General features: G+C 39.5%; 1 protein-coding gene across 45 annotated transcripts in view; it reads right to left on the bottom strand.

Annotated features, from left to right (window-relative positions):
* The window catches only part of PTPN4 (protein tyrosine phosphatase non-receptor type 4), a 167,030-nt gene that overhangs the window by 63,247 nt on the left and 83,096 nt on the right, over nt 1-20,687 (bottom strand). For 3 of the 45 annotated variants that reach the window (XR_015289219.1, XM_086897642.1, XM_086897606.1), the window contains one exon: nt 657-811. Coding sequence is in view for 37 of the 45 variants with exons in the window: in XM_086897606.1 (XP_086753732.1) it covers nt 657-811 (155 nt within the window). In the remaining 8 variants the exon portion in view is untranslated. The other 42 variants (XR_015289225.1, XM_086897641.1, XR_015289221.1 and 39 more) reach the window with 41 other exon arrangements.

Here is a 20,687-nt window from a genome sequence, read left to right as displayed (position 1 = left end):
GCCTATTTTAAATTCCAGGTTCATGTGTAAAAGCTGTTAATTTTTTTCCATTAACAGTCTCAGTATTCAGCAACCAGCTTTCTGTTTTCCTTCCTGTCATTCTCATTAGTGGTAGAAGGTGGTATGCTTAAGTGAGAGAAATCACAGAAAAAGAGTATTATCTGAGAAATGTAAAGAGCAGGGAGGTACTCTAAGATGGCAGCCAGGACCAAGTGTGCCCATACAAGTGATTGAACACAGTCACCTACATAGCTAGGGGAAGAGTTCCTACTCCACCGTACTCCTGCTCAAAATACAGAAACCATAAAGCAGAAGAACAAAAGCTTCATTCAATTCAACAGTAAAACTACCCTCCATTTCCACTGGATAACTTTAATCCATGAAGAGAATTACTAGAAATAAATTATGCTTCATACATTGGATTTTGAAATGAAGATGTGTTAGTACTACAGAGGATGCCAGAATGACTAAGTTCCCTGTAACACTGTGCACATGTATAAGCATGCCTGCCTGAACACAACTTCCCCTTTTATTCTCTACTTAACACTTTGTCTGAATGTCAAACTCCAGCCATACAAATGCAGTAAAGGAAAGCAAGCTCAGGACACTGATCTGCAATATGTCAGATATTGATCTGCAATGAGCCCATTACTTACATTAACTCTGAAAGCTTGTACACTGTTATCCAGGAGAAAAATGTTGCAGACCACCTCTGTATGCTGCCTGTCTCGTGCCAGCTCAGATGCTCGTACATTGTAGGTTCTGCCAGCAGGCAATCGGAAACGTGCGGTCATTACTGTCCACACAGGGTCTACAGGCAAAACAAACAGAAAATTTTTAAAAAGAGCCAAAAAATGCAAATGCAAGAATGTCTTTCTTCAAGGAAAGGTGAAAACACAGCAATTCATTATTTAAAAATTCCATTACAGACAAAAGAAAACTGAATTCTAAATTCACAGTAGCCAATAACAAAGCCATGTCTTACATGTTACAACACAACCTTATACCGAAATACTCAGTCCTTTACTTTCTGCCCATTGTCCACACCCTCCCTATTTTAAGGTTGTTTTGTGGGTTTGCTGTTTTCTCATTGGGTTTTTTTGTTTGTTTTCAAAGATTCACAACATTTTCAATTCACAAAGCATTGTAATTGCTGGGCATCATGGCTACCAGTTTCCTGATATTTGATGCAAATAAGTAACTAATTTCAGTGCAAAACAGCAAAAAAAAAGAAAATAACATAACAAGCCTTATAGTGAAAAAGAAAACAGCAAATACACAGCACTTTGATGCATTATTTTGCAAGGCCTCTGCATTCACTGTAAAATAATAAAACATGAGATTGCACAGTGGTAACAAAAACATTAGCATTATTTTCCCCCCTTTGTTTTTAAATTATAACATGAACAGTTTAATGTTTGTCAAACTACTGAATTTTCTGTCTATGTCAATTTGATTGGATTTACACATTTAGTTTGGGAGCACAAACAATTCTCATCCTCTCAATAAGCAACTGTGACCATCACAAGTCTATGCCCTATGCTGAGAGCCGATAAATAAAATGCAAGAATTGACTTTCACTTTTTAAATCTAAGATCTTGATGACTGTCATCCAGCCCCAGTCTAGCAAAGTCCTTATGTGCCCACCTGAAGCTATCAGCTCTATCCAATGATACCAGATACTTCCTCAAGTGCCTCAGTGGATCAAGGCCTGTGATTCACTTAATTACATACTCAGCAAACTATTTCTACATCCTCTGACAAGGGCGTAAGCAAACAGAAAGTTTCGTAAGTTGAGAATATATTGAGACATAAAATTAAAATACCCTAAGAGCAATAAAAGAACACAGGTATATTCAAAACCAAATATAAAATGATTGATTTTCCTTATCTTGCACAAGATTATGAAATCTTCAAACACATCTACACATGAGCTTCACATTTGAGGAGAGGGATGGGAGCATATGATGATAAAAAAAAGGAGAATTTAGCAGAGGACAGCAAACATTTCAGCAGTGATTAGAGAGCTTGCATGGATCATAGGAGGTATCTGTGCTCCAATATACATAAATGAAGAGGGAGGGGTAAGAAATGAAAGATCAATCCCTCCTAAATAGTCAGTAACTTAGATACATAGGCTCTCACAGGAAAGTGTAAGACCAAGAACCTAGCTGGGACTTTGCAGTTCAATCATCTTTCTACAGCCTGCAGACAACCTCCTGAGCAACTGCCCTAGAAATCCCTGAGGTATTTTGCTTTTCTAGATCACATCTTCAGCTCTTTAAGTATGACCACACACCTGAGACATAAAAAAATCTGCTTGATGATCATCCATCCTTGCAAAATGCTTCAGTTCTGACTTACCCAGAATTTTCAGGTTAACAAGTACTTGCTTCCTCACCAGACAGCTTTTTTATTTTGGCTACTCAGTCACTGGCTTCAGAACTGAAATGTTATATTCATGTAGAACTACAGCAAGTTTATTTTTGTTTTCCTAAACCAACATGACAAACTGAATGATACAGACACCAGATAAAGCCACCAGCTGCTAAATTTATGTGTCTTAATAACAAATTTATGAAAAATGGTGTTGCAAACATTAAAACTCTCAAGTAAAGCCTAAAAACAAAGTCCATCTGACAATTCCTCTTGGAGAGGCTGCTTCTGCTATACTTTCTACAGATCTCAAAAATAAAAAGCAGGAGAAAACCTTTAAAAACTAAGAGGTATTGAAGAGGTATTGAATCTCTCCATACCAATGATCCAAGCCAATCACATAACATTTCATAAACAGTGTTTTGACACATAGACACAATCTAAAAGCCTTACTAGTCATAATGGCATAAAAGTTGGCATTGTCAGTGCAGCTACACAACTGGTAGCTATAGCCAAAATTTTAGGTCCGTATTTGCTGCTGAGCTGAAAATAAGGTTTCAGAAAAGACCACAATTTGATTAAAACCATACCATTTCTCCATACCACAGAAACAACCCCTTGACAGGTGTATTATACAAGGATTCGAAAAAGTAACAAATCAACCAAGAAACAGTGAGTGTAATCTTCATCATATACGCAATCACTAGTGCACAAAGGACTGTTCAACTATCAAACAAGTACTGCAGTCATCACAAATCCATTTGGTAGTGAGCTAGGAGAGTCTAACTCAACAATAAACAGTTTTGCAGCAGAGAAAACTAGGTTTTAGACACATCAATGAATCTGTTAGGGTGAGCAAAGAGAGAATCATCCCCTAGTGACCCTCAAGATCCTTTAACACCATGAAACCATTCACTCTATCCCTTCAACAGACCCAAACTGCAGATCTATCAAGGTTCTTGCTGTAACACAGATCTTTGCTCCAGCCAAACAAAAATCATTGCATAGTTACAGACAACAACTGTATTTTTCTCAATGTACATAAATGAAATAATCAAATTCAAGAAAGAAGGCACTGTTTTTATGATTTTGCTATGGAAACAGGAGCAGCTATATTGGGCCGGAACAACAATTCATGTAGCTTGCAGACTGGAAGGACAATGCCTTCTCCACTCTCTCTAAGGAAGAAAGAAACAAATAGGACACACACTCTCCTCATTCTGTTCCATAGTCTGGGGTTTAGCATCTTCCTTGAGAGAAGCTCATAGTCCCACCATGCTGGACATAAGAAATTCATGAATGTTCTCTTCAAGGACTTAAGAAAATATGTTTTGTACTTTCAGATTGTGCAATGAAACATTATATTTCATGTCCCACATAAAATACACAGTAGTTGGAAGCACCATCTCATAGCAGACAAGTTTCTCGCATGAAACTAAGAGGTTTTTGCAACTACAGAAGACAGTTTTACAAGTATAATGACTGAAATCCTGAAATGCATCTACAAAATGGAAATAAAACAGCCGTGAGAGTAATAGAGAGGAAGATGACAAAAGACTGTCTTCTGCAAGCCACATTCAAAGTTACTCTTTCCCTCTAAGTCAGCAAAGAAACTATGGAAGTACATAGAGAATTTGTTAAAACACCTTCACATGCACCTTCAAAAATACTCCTCTTTCCAAGATCTGCCAGGGTTATTACATGGAACTGCTTTGTGGCCAATCATGTGCACACAACCCATATTTAAACCTCTATCAGCACATGTACACTTAACAAAAAGGACGCAGTTGTTAAGCACAGATAGACCCTGCAATTACTGGTTTTACTGACACACTTGTTTTATAACATAATTGGCACCAAACCATACCCATACCATCTTTGCTACTTCTTTCTTTCAGAAATACATGCACCAAGAATACAGACTGTCTCCCGAACACATATTGCTATTCTTATTATTATTATTGCTATATATTTTGAAAACTTACTGATAGTGGCTAGCTATTGCTTCTAAGGTTACAAATTACAGCTGATTTTCAAACAAGTATTTATATATAAAATGAGAAAATCTGATAGAAATTCAGCTACATTCATTGAATACTTCTGCAATAAAAACATTATGGCTAACGTTAGTATGGAACAGAGGACTGCTTTAAGCTCCAAAGTAAAATCTGCATCCCTAAAAGAAATAAGAATAAAAACAAAAGCTGAGACTTAACCAAAAAAACAGTTTGAGAACAACTGGCATAAACAGTAGGTTAACTTAAGCAAGGTACTTCTGTGTGTGCATATCCATGTTATGGGCAGTGCCACAGTCACTTAATGCTAAAATATTTTTATACATGCACGTTGATCATTTAAACTGGACTTAATCTTCACATATGATGAAGGTTTTCTGCTTATAGTTTTTCAGTGTCTTCTGCTAAGCATGTAATATGGTATTACATATGGTAATTAGGTATGTGAACTAACAATCTAAAGAACATGCTGCTACAGCAACCGGAGAAGGACTGTGCAAAGAACTCGTGCAAAGTAACTCCACTTACCTCTCAGGTCTGTGGAGGGAGTAAGTTGTACATTTCCTGCCTTAGCTCAGGTTTCAAGTGGTGAAGCAATTCCAGGGAGTGTTCCCTATCAAAGGGCAGAACATTCCTGCAATACTGGCTTGGTTAGAGCACTAAAGAGCTTATAGAAGCTTCACAAGTGAATTTTCAGCATCCTTTACTCTTTTATGTAAATATATAGAGTATAACAACAATTTGCTTTGGTTTACAATAAACTAACTGATTTTAAGCAGCTTAATAAATAAGCAGTTGGTTAAGCAGTTAATTAACTGAAATTTAATTTATCCAAGAGTGCAGCCAATTTGCTGACTTGATGCGAACTTTCTTTAGAAGAACTCTTGATGTAATGCACAGAAAAACAACTACCTTAGCACATTACTGTATGCACATGTGCATGCAAGGACATGAGAAATTTAATTTTTCATGGCTCATCTTAAGCAGCTAAAGAAGCTCACGCATTGCCAGATTTCCATTTGTTTAGGAGCTTGTATTTTAGCAACCCAGAAGGCACAGATTTGCACTGTGGCCCACCTGCTAATTTGGGTCCAACACAGTACATGAATTTCCTACAAGAAGTAGAAAAGTAGGTCAGACTCATAGAAGACCCACGTCCTTATAACATGATGCAGCTTGAATATATTAAGTAACATGCAGACCCCATTGTTACTAAAATTATCCAGACAACTTAATTATATACATATAAAAAATTTAAAAGTAAAAAGCCAATTTTGAAGGTTTAAACAAAATAATACAACATATTGCCATTCAGACAAACACTAGATAGAAGTATACCTAGAGCCCATCTTCACACAGGTTTATTGAAAACATATTAGTAACACTACATTAAATGTTGCAATACAAACTAGTTTGAAAACACTAAACATTAGCTGGTTGTGCAATTCTCTGAGGAAATTCCACATTAAGTCCAAAGAAAAGGTTAAAATATCTTATCTTTCAAAAATTTGTTTTGAAAGCTTTCAGCAATTCTGATGCTGTACACAGCTTCAGAACATTGCTTGTAAATAAAAGCAGAGCAGAAATGCATTTTCATTTCTGTGAATCAACCCATGCACTACAATCCTGAAATCATTCCAATGAGAGTTGGACTTGATGACCTTTGTGGGTCCCTCCTAGCTCAGGATATTCGGATTCTTTCCTGCTTTATGCTCACCAAATAATGGAAAGTATCTATCATTCATTAAAGCTGATATTTGATACCTAGAACCCCGAAACTCAACACCTAGAACCCCAAAAAGCTAAACCTAGAACCCCAAAACCTGACACCTAGAACTGCGAAACCTGATACATAGAACCCTGAAACTCAACACCTAGAACTGAACCCCGAAACCTGATACATAGAAGCCCAAAACCTGATACCTAGAACCCCAAAACTCAACACCTAGTACCATTTCTGTACTGAATAGCCTCATATTTAAAAATAATTGCTTGTCTCCTTCATATTGGTTGGATTCAGTGACAGTGGATAGAAGCCACAGTTGTTAAATTTAGTCTTTTCTTCTGGCTGGACACAGAGTTTCGTATCACAAAATGCCCACTGACACCTAGAACCTCGAAACCCAAAACCTAGAAGCCCCAGACTCGACACCCAACACCCCGAAACGTGACACCTAACACCCCCAGACTCGACACCAAGAACCCCAAAACCCGACACCTAGAAGCCCCAGACTCAACACCCAACACCCCGAAACGTGACACCTAACACCTAACACCCAACACCTAGAAGCCCCAGACTCGGCACCCAGAACCCCAAGACATGATACCCAGAACACCCAGACCCTACACCTAGAACCCCAAGTCACGATACCAAGAACCCCGAAACCCGACACCTAGAACTGCGAAACCTGATACATAGAACCCTGAAACTCGACACCTGGAACCGAACCCCGAAACTCAACACCTCTAGAAGCCCAAAACCTGATACCTAGATGCCCAAAACCTGATACCTAGAACCCCGAAACTCAACACCTAGTACCATTTCTGTACTGAATAGCCTCATATTTAAAAATAATTACTTGTCTCCTTCATATTGGTTGGATTCAGTGACAGTGGATAGAACCCACAGTTGTTAAATTTAGTCTTTTCTTCTGGCTGGACAGAGGACAGAGTTTTGTATCACAAAATGCCCATTGACAACTAGAACCTCGAAACCCGAAACCTAGAAGCCCCAGACTCGACACCCAACACCCCGAAACGTGACACCTAGAACCCCCCAGACTCGACACCAAGAACCCCAAGTCAGGTTACCTAGAACCCCAAAACCCGACACCTAGAACCCCAAAACCCGACACCTAGAACCCCAAGTCAGGTTACCTAGAACCCCAAGTCAGGTTACCTAGAACCCCAAAACCCGACACCTAGAACCCCAAGTCAGGTTACCTAGAACCCCAAGTCAGGTTACCTAGAACCCCAAGTCAGGTTACCTAGAACCCCGAAACCCGACACCTAGAACCCCAAGTCAGGTTACCTAGAACCCCAAAACCCGACACCTAGAACCCCAAGTCAGGTTACCTAGAACCCCGAAACCCGACACCTAGAACCCCAAGTCAGGTTACCTAGAACCCCGAAACCCGACACCTAGAACCCCAAGTCAGGTTACCTAGAACCCCAAGTCAGGTTACCTAGAACCCCGAAACCCGACACCTAGAACCCCAAGTCAGGTTACCTAGAACCCCAAGTCAGGTTACCTAGAACCCCGAAACCCGACACCTAGAACCCCAAGTCAGGTTACCTAGAACCCCGAAACCCGACACCTAGAACCCCAAGTCAGGTTACCTAGAACCCCAAAACCCGACACCTAGAACCCCAAGTCAGGTTACCTAGAACCCCAAGTCAGGTTACCTAGAACCCCGAAACCCGACACCTAGAACCCCAAGTCAGGTTACCTAGAACCCCGAAACCCGACACCTAGAACCCCAAGTCAGGTTACCTAGAACCCCAAAACCCGACACCTAGAACCCCAAGTCAGGTTACCTAGAACCCCAAGTCAGGTTACCTAGAACCCCGAAACCCGACACCTAGAACCCCAAGTCAGGTTACCTAGAACCCCAAAGCCCGACACCTAGAACCCCAAGTCAGGTTACCTAGAACCCCAAAACCCGACACCTAGAACCCCAAGTCAGGTTACCTAGAACCCCAAAACCCGACACCTAGAACCCCAAGTCAGGTTACCTAGAACCCCAAGTCAGGTTACCTAGAACCCCAAAGCCCGACACCTAGAACCCCAAGTCAGGTTACCTAGAACCCCAAGTCAGGTTACCTAGAACCCCAAAGCCCGACACCTAGAACCCCAAGTCAGGTTACCTAGAACCCCAAAACCCGACACCTAGAACCCCAAGTCAGGTTACCTAGAACCCCAAGTCAGGTTACCTAGAACCCCAAAGCCCGACACCTAGAACCCCAAGTCAGGTTACCTAGAACCCCAAGTCAGGTTACCTAGAACCCCAAAGCCCGACACCTAGAACCCCAAGTCAGGTTACCTAGAACCCCAAAACCCGACACCTAGAACCCCAAGTCAGGTTACCTAGAACCCCAAAACCCGACACCTAGAACCCCAAGTCAGGTTACCTAGAACCCCAAGTCAGGTTACCTAGAACCCCGAAACCCGACACCTAGAACCCCAAGTCAGGTTACCTAGAACCCCAAAACCCGACACCTAGAACCCCAAGTCAGGTTACCTAGAACCCCAAAACCCGACACCTAGAACCCCAAGTCAGGTTACCTAGAACCCCGAAACCCGACACCTAGAACCCCAAGTCAGGTTACCTAGAACCCCAAAACCCGACACCTAGAACCCCAAGTCAGGTTACCTAGAACCCCAAGTCAGGTTACCTAGAACCCCAAAACCCGACACCTAGAACCCCGAAACCCGACACCTAGAAGCCCAAGTCAGGTTACCTAGAACCCCGAAACCCGACACCTAGAACCCCAAGTCAGGTTACCTAGAACCCCAAGTCAGGTTACCTAGAACCCCGAAACCCGACACCTAGAACCCCAAGTCAGGTTACCTAGAACCCCAAGTCAGGTTACCTAGAACCCCGAAACCCGACACCTAGAACCCCAAGTCAGGGTACCTAGAACCCCGAAACCCGACACCTAGAAACCCAAGTCAGGTTACCCAGAACCCCGAAACCCGACACCTAGAAGCCCAAGTCAGGTAACCTAGAACCCCGAAACCTAGAACCCCAAGTCAGGTTACCTAGAACCCCAAAACCCGACACCTAGAAGCCCCAGACTCGACACCCAACACCCCGAAACGTGACACCTAACACCCGACACCTGGAACCGAACCGCGAAACTCGACACCTCTAGAACCCCGAAACCTGATACCTAGATGCCCAAAACCTGATACCTAGAACCCCGAAACTCAACACCTAGTAGCATTTCTGTACTGAATAGCCTCATATTTAAAAATAATTGCTTGTCTCCTTCATATTGGTTGGATTCAGTGACAGTGGATAGACGTCACAGTTGATAAATTTAGTCTTTTCTTCTGGCTGGACAGAGGACAGAGTTTTGTATCACAAAATGCCCATTGACAACTAGAACCTCGAAACCCGAAACCTAGAAGCCCCAGACTCGACCCCCAACACCCTGAAACATGACACCTAACACCCGACACCTAGAAGCCCCAGACTCGGCACCTAGAACCCCAAGACATGATACCCAGAACCCCCAGACTCGACACCTAGAACCCCAAGTCAGGTTACCTAGAACCCCGAAACCCGACACCTAGAACCCCAAGTCAGGTTACCTAGAACCCCGAAACCTGACACCTAGAACCCCAAGTCAGGTTACCTAGAACTCCGGAACCTGACACCTATAACCCCCAAAACATGATACCTAGAACCCCAAAACAAAAAAAACCACACACATTAGTTATTAATGCATATATGACAATTTCTTAAAATTTTGGGACCAAAGTTCGAAAGCTGAAAGAAAAGAAGTTGAACTTCGCCCCTCTCCTCCACCATCAGTTTCTCCTATACATGAACCAGTAGCAGACACCTAATTTAATATTCTAGACACTTAGATAAATTTCTAAGACTGTTAATGTATCTCAGAAACACAAGGATTTCCTGGGGTTGGCTGTGGATTTCAGCGCAGTCTTGATGCCTAAATTAATAAGCATTCTCAGTTAAAAAATTACTCAAGGATTTTTTTTTAATCTAATACCTCCTTGAATAATGCTTTTTATCTACTTTTCTGACAAAGTGTTTCCAATTTGAACAACTGCTGTGTGGTATCAAGCAAGATTTTCACTGTTACAATTATTGATAGAGACAAAGGTTAAAGATGAAACATCTTGCTCTGTCACTCCCTGATTCTCATACTTTCTAACATAAAAATAAGAATTAGTGAGTGTTCAGTCACTATGTAAGATCTGTTAGAGACAGTTGGAGGCTGTACACCAGAACATAGCAAATTAGTGAGATAGTACTGTAGCACGCTATTGTTTTCTCTGAAAAATAAACTGTTTGGACAATTTGACAATTCCCTCCCTTGCTCTTCCCTGCCCCCAAGAAGAAGGGCACAGCTAACAGAAAAGCCCATTATAAATGACACTTCAATCTAATTAAATGTCAATTCTCATTATACTTGAACTGCATGCAGCACACTCACAAAAAAAGCATCTCAAATCCCTTTCTCTGTTTTGAGTGTGAAGTAGACAGCACAGGAAGACTGATACCTGCTTTGCTTCACTCCTGTATGAAACATTTCAGGAAACACATAACAGCAAGATAAAATTCATTAGTTTGAGATTACAACACCTATGCATTTTAGGAGCAATATTAATAAAAAAAAAGAGTTCTTAAAATCCATGCCATCAACACTGACAATTATTTTGAACCTAAACCCTTTATGTCCTCAGTCATATTTCACATGCAGATAATAACATTTTCATCTTCACTATCTAAGACTCTAGATAACAGTCTGAGAAGATATTAAAATTTCTCTGTCAAGGAAAAAATAAGTGGGGGGAAAAAAAGCGGCAAATAGATTTATAAATTCCAAACAGCTCAATATGGTTCATTTTAAGCCCATTTTTAACCTTCAAATATATTTTTAGTGTCCTGTCCAAACCACATTACAGTTTTGGAGTGCAGAGAGCCTGAAGAAACTCAACCAATACACAAAGTCTGCAGCCAAGAAAGAGCCAGAATTAAAACAGTCAGACCCTTCTGCCACCCTCACCATCCTACTTCATCAGGGCCCCCATTTCATTGCATCAGTCTTACAAGCCAGTGTGAACAAATGCAAAGACAACAGAAAGCCTCCTTCCAGATATACCAGCCAGTTCATGGCTCAGTACTCATTGACCTGATGATAACAATACTGCAGAAGATGATCAGTTTCACATAGTGCAAGAAAAATGCATGTGTGCATCCAGAGTGCATGTGCCTTTAGGCAAAGCTTCACAGCGAGCACCTATGGTTATTCACAACCAAAACAAACCCATCTGTTCTACAAGTGACACACTGAGACCACAATCAGAGTGGAAACATCATATGAATTTGTGCAGGCTTTTTTTGTTCCTGACCTGGAGACTTCTCATTTCTAGGCGCTACTCAGGGGTTAGGGAAATTTATGGAACGAGTCACACATACATTTGAAGATGTGTGAAGAACGTCACATGAGGTTTCAGAGATTACTTTGTGCAAAAATGTAGAAAATTTCTCTATAACATTCAATACACCCCTACACACTTTAGGGACCAGAAAAACAGCACACCTATCTCTCTATTAAGCAATGGACTATAGTAGATCTTCAGGAATCACCTGATCACAGTGTGACTGCTTTACAGAATGGTTTAGGGAAGCCATACCTTGGTGTGAAGAAACACAGAGAAGGCAGCTGAGGCTAGAAATGTCTTTAAATAACAATATTGGTATCACGTAAGGCCATCATGTTATATGAAAACACAAGTTGATGGCAAGCACCAGCTAGAGCAGTGACAGCTCGTGAGGTAGCAAGGCCACAGAGAGGGAAAAGGCCCCAGGGCCACGGCTACTGGGGCAGCAGCAGCCCACACTCATACAACGATGATAGAAATGGCAAAGCTAGCAGGGAAAAAAATTAAATCTAACTTTATTTTTAAAAAAGCCAACTAATCCCTGTGGAACGGCAGATAGCTGAAGCAGTCAGTAAGTAAAGCATATGTCTGCCAGGAAAAACAAGAACAGGAAGGGAAGCACTGTTTAAATATCACTAAATGGTGACTTCAAGTATCCTCCTATATTTAAGAAAAATTATAAATTAAACAAATATGCAAATGCATTTCTAAGACATAAAACCTCCTTGTTTCCTAGTATGCAGCTGTCAGTTCATGATATTTGGAGGTGTTTATCATGTGTGAGGATTACTAGGAATAAATAGAAAAGTTTTCCAAGTGAGTTCCTCCTCCATTATTTTAAACTTGATTCTATCCATAACCTGCCCTTGTTTGAAAATAGCATTAAAAAAAATGGTAATCCATGACCTTCACACAGATGATACCTACATCTATCTCTTCCCATTCCTGGAGCTGGGTCTCTTATTCTTGCTTTTATGACTCAATGCTATAATAAGATGTAACAAATGTATAACAAAACATTACTAAAATATCTTGATAGAGACTTCTCAAAATAAATCTGGACTACTTTTTAAAATGTGTTCTTAAACTAGGTTAAATAGATTTAAATAAATCTTTCATTAAAGGGAAATCTGGCTCTGAGACAACTCAAAGATCAGGAAGCCTAAATATTTACCTATCAAAAGAAAAAAGGGCTGAAATCAGTGCAAGTTCAGACAAAGTACAGAAGTACCAAGTGATAGCAACATAGTATTTAATATCTTGCATAAGGTGGGGGGAGTGGTGGGGGGAAAGAACATACACCCCCTCACCTCAAAAGCCCCCAAATCCAAATTTCTTCCTACAGGTACCTTCCTCAAAGGTATCACAGTGTAACTAAATTTGATTCCACTTTGCAATATGACTTTAAAATCATTTCTTCACCTATTAAAGAACTTTACAGTTCTCTACAGACCCAGCTGAAAACAAAAGCTCCTCAATATATAAAAAGAGTCTTTTAAACTTTTGAGCTTTTAATGACAATGCACAACTGCCTATAGCTAGAATAACTAAGAACAGTCCTTTCATGACACTGGTTATTAACAGCTCTAAACTTGAACAACAGCCCAACTACAGATGCTGAATCAAGGAAATGTAGCAAGTGAAAATTAGGTTTTGATTTCAGCTCAAAAAAGAGGGTTTTTTAAACACAATTCTAGAAATCAAAAAGAGAAAAATTATATGCAAATAACAACTGATGGGCCTCAATAATTGTACACAATTAAGTAGATAAAACAGGTAAAACACTAAATGATGCAAAGTTACACATTCTAATTTGTTGTGACTATAAACCAACACAAGTCCCACATCCTGTATGTTGTACAAGCTTCAACCACAATTATCTGAAAACAAAACTGACAGAAAACATATGATGGAGAAAATCTGTGGACTTTCCATTAGCCACTTGAGCGCCCATGGATCAATAGTGCTGCACGCTGAAGGACCCGCAAATCCAGAGCAGCCAGTGGAACTGGCAGCTGTAGCTCCAGCCATGGCATCTGTGTTGCGAAGCCTTTGAAGTTAAAGGCAGTCTGAACTGAAAACAAACAGGCAAAATTCAGAAAAAGCTTTTATTCTACTCATAGCCAACTTCAAGTTGAATTTTGGCTGGCACTAAAACTGAGGTATTAGACAGGGGGAGGAAAAGTTGTCTGTGTATATTTTGTTCAGAGTTGCTAAACCTAAGCCAAATTATCTTCAATAGATTTAAACACAGCAGATGCTAATTCTATGGTTCAGTGTAACCAATTGGACACTTTCCATCAAAATAATTTTTTAATCAGGAACACCATTTCCATAAAATAGAAATTTTCACGTGGAAAAATTCAGTTTTGCCAAAACCCACCGATTTTCCAGGGGAAACATTGAAATAATGCCTATCTGGCTACCTGCCTGGAAAACGCTTGTCAGCTCCACTTCTTCCTCCAGCAGAAAACAAACCAAGGGATGTCTTCTGGCAGGGCTGTCCAGAAAAGTGACCTCACTCCATCCGTGCCCCTGGCTTTCAGCCACCCTGCCTTGCACTCTGGGCACTTGGCTTCTCCACAGCACTGTGGCTGTGGGCTGTGAAAAGCTGCAGGTTTTGGTTGGAACAAGAAGCTCCCCACACGAGGCAAGATCAGTTTTGCTGGTGCACCTGCCCAGTTGCAAAAGAACCATCCTATTTTACATCATCCCAAATTGTAAGGCCTCCTTTTATTTATTTGTTATATTTCACAACTTAACCTCAGCTTAAGTATTCTTCCGACTTGTCTCTGCTTCCTCTCAAAGATTTTCTTAACAGAAAACAATTTCCATTTTCAAGCCAGTTCAAGATTAAAAATTTGAAATTATCTGAGTGAATCTGACAATGAAAATATCACACATGTTGAAACAATCAAATCTTATAATCATTCACATGCAGTAGAATTTTAAACAGGAAATACAAAGTCACAGTTTTGTGGGTTTAGTTTCTTTAACTAAGTATCTTAAAGATGCCTATACTCCCCAGTTACAAATTACAATATGTAAATTGTAGAAGCCCACTTCATAACAATTGTATCTGTACTTCTCACAAAGTGAAACTCTGAGCCAAATCAAAAGTTTTCCAAACTTTCCAAAAGTTTTCCAGCATACTGACCTCAAGAGTCAGTACTGTAGAGAACTGACAGTCCACCCTGTCAGGGGTTATGACACACTTAAATGCCAAGGGCAGACTGCAGGCTCCCTGCACTCATCTTCATGCATTCAGAGTTTTGAAAATTGTTAAACTACACTCAAGTTTGGACATAAACAAGTAAGAAGATAAATGATCTTCATGCTTATTTCTAAGAGTATCTAAAAATATTTTCCTTTTGGGATCTATTTCCTTCTCTTGAAAATAAATTGACAATTTACAGAAGCATTTGTAAAAAGAACATGGGAAGAAAACAATGCAAGAGGAAAGACAAGATGTAAAATTACACAGAAGTTTGTAATTCTTACCAGGGTTCATCAAACCAAATTTCAAAAAAACCTTTAAAGTTTTAATTTTTTTTTGTTTCTGAATATGATTCTTTTCTTCCTTTTAGCTTTTGTTCTTTATATAATTACACAGTAATACTTGACAGTTTCCACAAAATTAACTTAACAAAAATAGCAGACACTATTAATGGTGTGAAAAGCAACATAACACTGTCAAGGCTAACTCAAGGCTAACTATGAATATACTGTGGGGGGGAGGTGGGGAGCAGAAACCCCTACATTCCTAAATCCAAAAGGCAAAGGCACAAAGTTGCAGTATACAAGCGGAAAAGGCGGGAGAGCTAAAAAGCTAAAAAGACAGAGTTTATAATGCACTATAGCTCCAGAATGAAGATACCATGTTACTCAAGTGAAACTAAAATTCACTGACAAACTATATTTCTGTATTATACATCTTATCTGTTCAACTTCAAACCTTTTATTAAAAGTTAAATTTCTTTTATTAACATATTAGAAAATCACTTTTCCAGGTACAGGGTATATATTTTCTATAAAGAAAAAGCCATCTAGTGTATTTGCATTTAAAAAAAAAATCAAGTGAAAAAAGTTACCTGACCATTTTGCTTGGAGCTGGAAACTTCTATAATCAGCTGCCGTTCAGAACCAGCAAGAATAATCTTTCAGTTCGGTTGGCCTGAGATTAATTAAATTCAATTATTCTATTATTTACTGAGTTTATTTTTAGAAGGAAAACAACTTCCACCATCTCCTCTAATACATTCATGTTCAGGAAGACATAGAGGCCTTAATGCTTGTTTATCATATCAGCTCAGTTCAGTATCAAGTTTCACATCCGCTGAAAAAACAGGCGCATTACCATGGCATAAGCCAGTTATTCAACTAAAAACAAATAACAGAAACATGACAACTCCAGTGGAACAAAACACTACCAAGAAGAGTAAATGAACCCACACATACAGAGTTTGTGTGTGCTGAAGTCAAAGAGCAAAAGGCTATTAAAAGGAGAAAGTACTACAAAATTATAAATGGCTATATATAGGCTTTATGTCATGCTACCATTTAATCACACTGCTATTTATGTTTTCTCTCATGTATTTACCACCTCTAAGCAAGAGCAAAACCTCAAATGCAGTTTAATCACCTGCATGTCACAGGGCTTTCAATTGCATTTACTTAGTTCTTGGCTGCTCCCAAGAACTATTCTTTCATCTGGCCAAACTGATTCCCTGCTAGGACACAAGCACACACCTCCTGCCACAAACCAGTGTGGGAAGGGCCCATCGGCCCTGATGAGTCCTTGACAGGAATCAGATTACCTCTTATTCTTCCTTGAAAGACAAGCAGAGGTCTGGAAGGACCCTGTAAAAGTATGTTCTGTCACTAAAACTGCAGTATGGTTCAAATCCTCACCCCAAGCCTTTTCACAGTGCTGCAGCTGAGAGCACAAAGTTCATGTCTCAGCTGAGAGGCTGGGGGGCAAGTTCAGGTTTTGATTTCTTCCCCTAGCACAACTCTAAATGCCAACTTGATGGTAACCGCTCAATACTGAAGTCCACACATCATCACTACAAATCTTCTCCAACTTGTGGTATGAAAGACCAGACCATTTTTTTTTTTTATTTCTCAAAAAAGCCTAATTCTAAGAAAACCATGCTGTCAGGGACGATTACATATCTAGTCACTAAACTCTGTGTAAGTGTAACACAAATGAACTTTTCTACTATATTGCCTACAAGTGACATCTACTTCTTCATAATAAAATAATCCAACCACAATAGCTGCTCTCAGAAGTTGTCTAAATCCAGTGATTAATTTAGCTTTCTATGCCAGAGAATCAGAGTACTTGCACAGAAAACTACTGTTAAAAATGAACTTATGTTATGAACTTATATATGAACTTACTGTTCAGCTGTACACAGGAGAGATTGCCATGTTCTAGTCTTTAGCAATCTTTTCCCACTAGAATGAAACTAAGGATATAGTATTCTTTTTCTCTTTGAAATCAAAGGACTAAAGTTGTATACTTGATTTAGGAGCCTTGTATGCAAAATAATTCACCTTTCAACAGACAGCAGCTTTACAAAATGCTTAGCAAAAAATGCATTTGGACAGTCTCTTCCACTACACTGCAGTTAACAGAGATTACTGTAAGAGAACAGAAGCAGTTAGAGCCCCTAGGCTGTTAGAAACCAGAAGTTTGCAGGGCTGTTCCATTTTCCCTGCAGGGAGTTCTCAGCTGCCCCAGGCAAGAGCTCAACTCCAGCCCCACCTCTGCTGAGCCAGAGGCTATGCAAGGCAGCAGGGCTGAATGACAGATTTGAACCAATTCCCTCAGTGCTCTCAGTTCTCCTTTCATTCTACTGAAAAAGTACTTTACGTAATAATGTGTGATTATGTTGGATGTCTCTCTGTTTCAAATTCATAACAAAGATTGGAAGCATGTGGTAGCCTATGAAAACCTGACAGCAGAGACCCAGTGAAAGGATTAGTGAGCCTGTCTGCAGCGAAGTTTGCACACTATAAATACCAGAAAGGAACTTCATAGTCAAAATAAAAAGGTAATGTAAATCTGAAATAAAAAACAAACATCTCATGATTTCCAAAAGCATGTAAGGAGCACACACTTCAAGGAGCTGATCTGCAGTTACAGAGTAAGAAGCAGTCACTGTGTAAAACTCACCCTGGTACCCTATTTGTTATTTTTATACAAGGTGCAACATTCTGACTCCAAAGCTACTCGAGAAGCATCTCAGTTACACAAGTCAATGTACTTTCATGATAGCGGACCTAAAACATTTGGAAATTCATACAAGCTTTATATATGCTGATGTTAAATCACTATGAAAGATGGCAATAACTCCTCAGTCAGAACGAAGCACAGAAACTGTGCTGCAGTCCTTAAATCTATGGCATAACTACGTCCTCAGGTATAACTCTGGCTCAAGACAAATACAGCAAAGGACTAGACAAGTTTCTGCCCAGCATTTCAGCTCTCAACGATCTCTATGATCCATACTTGCTGTGTGAACTGCCTTGTGGAGAGGCAAATCTCTGACATTCCTCCAAGCCTGTACAGCCAAAAAAACTGCAATTCTCTTGACAGAAATTATAAATGTAAGTGTCCCTACAGAGAAAAAGATTTGCAGAATGTACCCAAGTAACCCAGCTTCTTATCCTTTTGGTAAAGGGGAGAATAAAGATTTTTGGCTGTTGTCTATAAAACCAGTGGAAGGGAAGCTGCCAGCAAGTACAATCACCACTTCCTTAAATACCTTTTCTTTAAATCCATCATTAAACATTTTTTTTTCTGTTCAACAGTCAACACTCTGGAACAGATTTATTTTGCTTTTCTAAAAGGGAACAAAAGCTACTGTGGGAGAAAAAAAAAAGCCACAACCTCTCAAAGTACAGAGCACAAATGACTATCTGTCCAGTGTTGCCCTCTGAATAATGCCATGTGCAGAGGCTGTTGATGGTTAAAGGAAGGAACATCTTGAATTCAACCTGGGGGTCAGCCTGGGGCAACCCCAAATTATCAGCAGCCCTTAGAAGAAATGTCACCATTAGATCAGGTGTGATAATTCACCACTAGTGCTACGTTGAACAAATGAGAAATCTTACCTACAAGAATAATTCATTAAGCAAACCTCAAATATAATGAATGAAGCAAGTTTTGAGAAAATTCTGGCTTAGTTTTCCAAAAGCTCTAGAAGAGCTTTTTCAACACATTTGTGTTTTATATAAAGGAAAAAATACAGTTTTAAAACTTCCCACTACAATTCTTGCTTATGTTCAAAGTTCATTAAGTGACACTAAAAAGCTCAAAGGTATTAATACAAACTTAGAAATGAAAACAAGATCCAATAATGAATATTTGAGGTTTTTTTTATGAATACCATTATGGTCAAAAAGCAGCCCATTAAGCTGATAATATAAAAAATACATTTATTTTCAATATACTTTCTTTTTTAATAAAGACACAGTCTTCCTTGGAGAATCATTCTTCTATAAATATTTGACATGAAAAGCAAGATTTTTTGTCTTAGCAAGTATGTTGTGATTTTTGACAGAAATAACAGATAATGGACAGTGGAGATAGCACACTGTTAAGCTGAATATAAAACATAAAACTATTAAGTTTATGTTCTTGGACATTTAAATGGGGACCTTTAAAACTCATCAGGCATCATTAGATAATTTAAATAATACATTAATTAAGTAATCTTAAAATAGCCTGGCTCTTGGTCCTGTTGTTTTCCCTGGAAAGGCAGGCACAAACATGGGTCAGATTCACAGGCCATGCTGAAACTACAAAGGTAATAATAATTCATTACCAAAACCATCAGTTCTGTATTATTCACTTCCTGCAAATACTCCAGATCTCTCCATGTATGTTCTTTCCATCTCAAGGTGCTAACAGCCCCCCTTCAAACTGATCAATTTTCCTTTATCACTCCTTTATACTTCCCTACATTTTATCCATTTCTCTAACCACATTTCAACTTTCCTCTGGTTTACTTGATGCCCAACTCCTTTGGGGTGGATACAGAAGATGAAACAGCAACAGAAATCTCAACAATGTCCTTAAAATACACAGAAAATCAAACAGGCTCCACCTGGAGGCAAGAAAAACTGTAGCCAAGAGACAAGAGCCATGTCCAAGGGTGCTCCCAAGGTTAATACAGAGATGCCAGGTACAGCCATAGTCAGAGTAACAGCAAAGGTGTCTGATGTATTCTGCTGAGATGCTTTCCATGTGGTTATGAATGGAAGGGATAGATGGCAACATAATTACCTGTGCAGCATTACCAAAAGTCATTAAAAGGCTTTTAAATTTCACACATTTTAACATGCCGTACAGAAAGATTTCCACAGCATTACAAAAATCCATTAAGAAATTGAAGAGTCAAGTTATTTCACCCTAACAGTCTCCTACATACATACAATTTGACTTAAATCTGTGGTTCATTATTCTATCATCTTCACCAACAAAATCTATTCAAGCCTGTAATGCTTAGGGACAATCTCTTTCAAAAAGACTTTCAGAACAGAAGACCCAGAAGGAAAACTGATTAAGTACAAGTTTATTCTCGACATGCACAAACATGTTGACAGTGACATGAATAAGTCCAGTAGCTAAGTTTTCTGATATGTAAAAAGAGAAGAAAGCTTTTTATCTCTCAAGCTGGACTTGGATATCTAACTGTTGGACTTGATGATCTTGAGAGATCCTTCCAACCTAAACAATTCTACAATTCCAAGTGTGAAGAGAGACTCAGATGATAGAAGATTACACTCATCTTTTTATTTACAGGGAAAATATTGTACAAAGTGCACTGAGAAGGAACAGTTTACCAACATACAAATGCAGATGGCATTAAAAGGCAACAAGCTCTCTGAGTCAGCACATCTGCACTGATCCTCTTGGGCACTGTGTCTAAAAGGTCTGTTCATTCATGTGCCCCTGCAGTCAGGCCCAAATGGGACTGAATTTCTCACACCTGCTTCTTTAGGCAATCTTTTGCAATTAAACTCAGCTTCCCCAAGCTCTTTACATCTATAGCACCCCAGAATTAAAAGGCTACAGAAGAGTGACATATGGCAGGATATGGAATGTGCACATTAACAAAGAAAACCAGGCAACTGGCTTCTGCTAC

This window comes from Cyanistes caeruleus, chromosome 7 (assembly GCF_971803275.1).
Source record: "Cyanistes caeruleus chromosome 7, bCyaCae1.hap1.1, whole genome shotgun sequence".
Lineage (NCBI taxonomy): Eukaryota > Metazoa > Chordata > Aves > Passeriformes > Paridae > Cyanistes > Cyanistes caeruleus.
The sequence above is the reverse complement of the archived record's forward strand: the minus strand, read 5'-3'. Positions and strand labels throughout refer to the sequence as shown.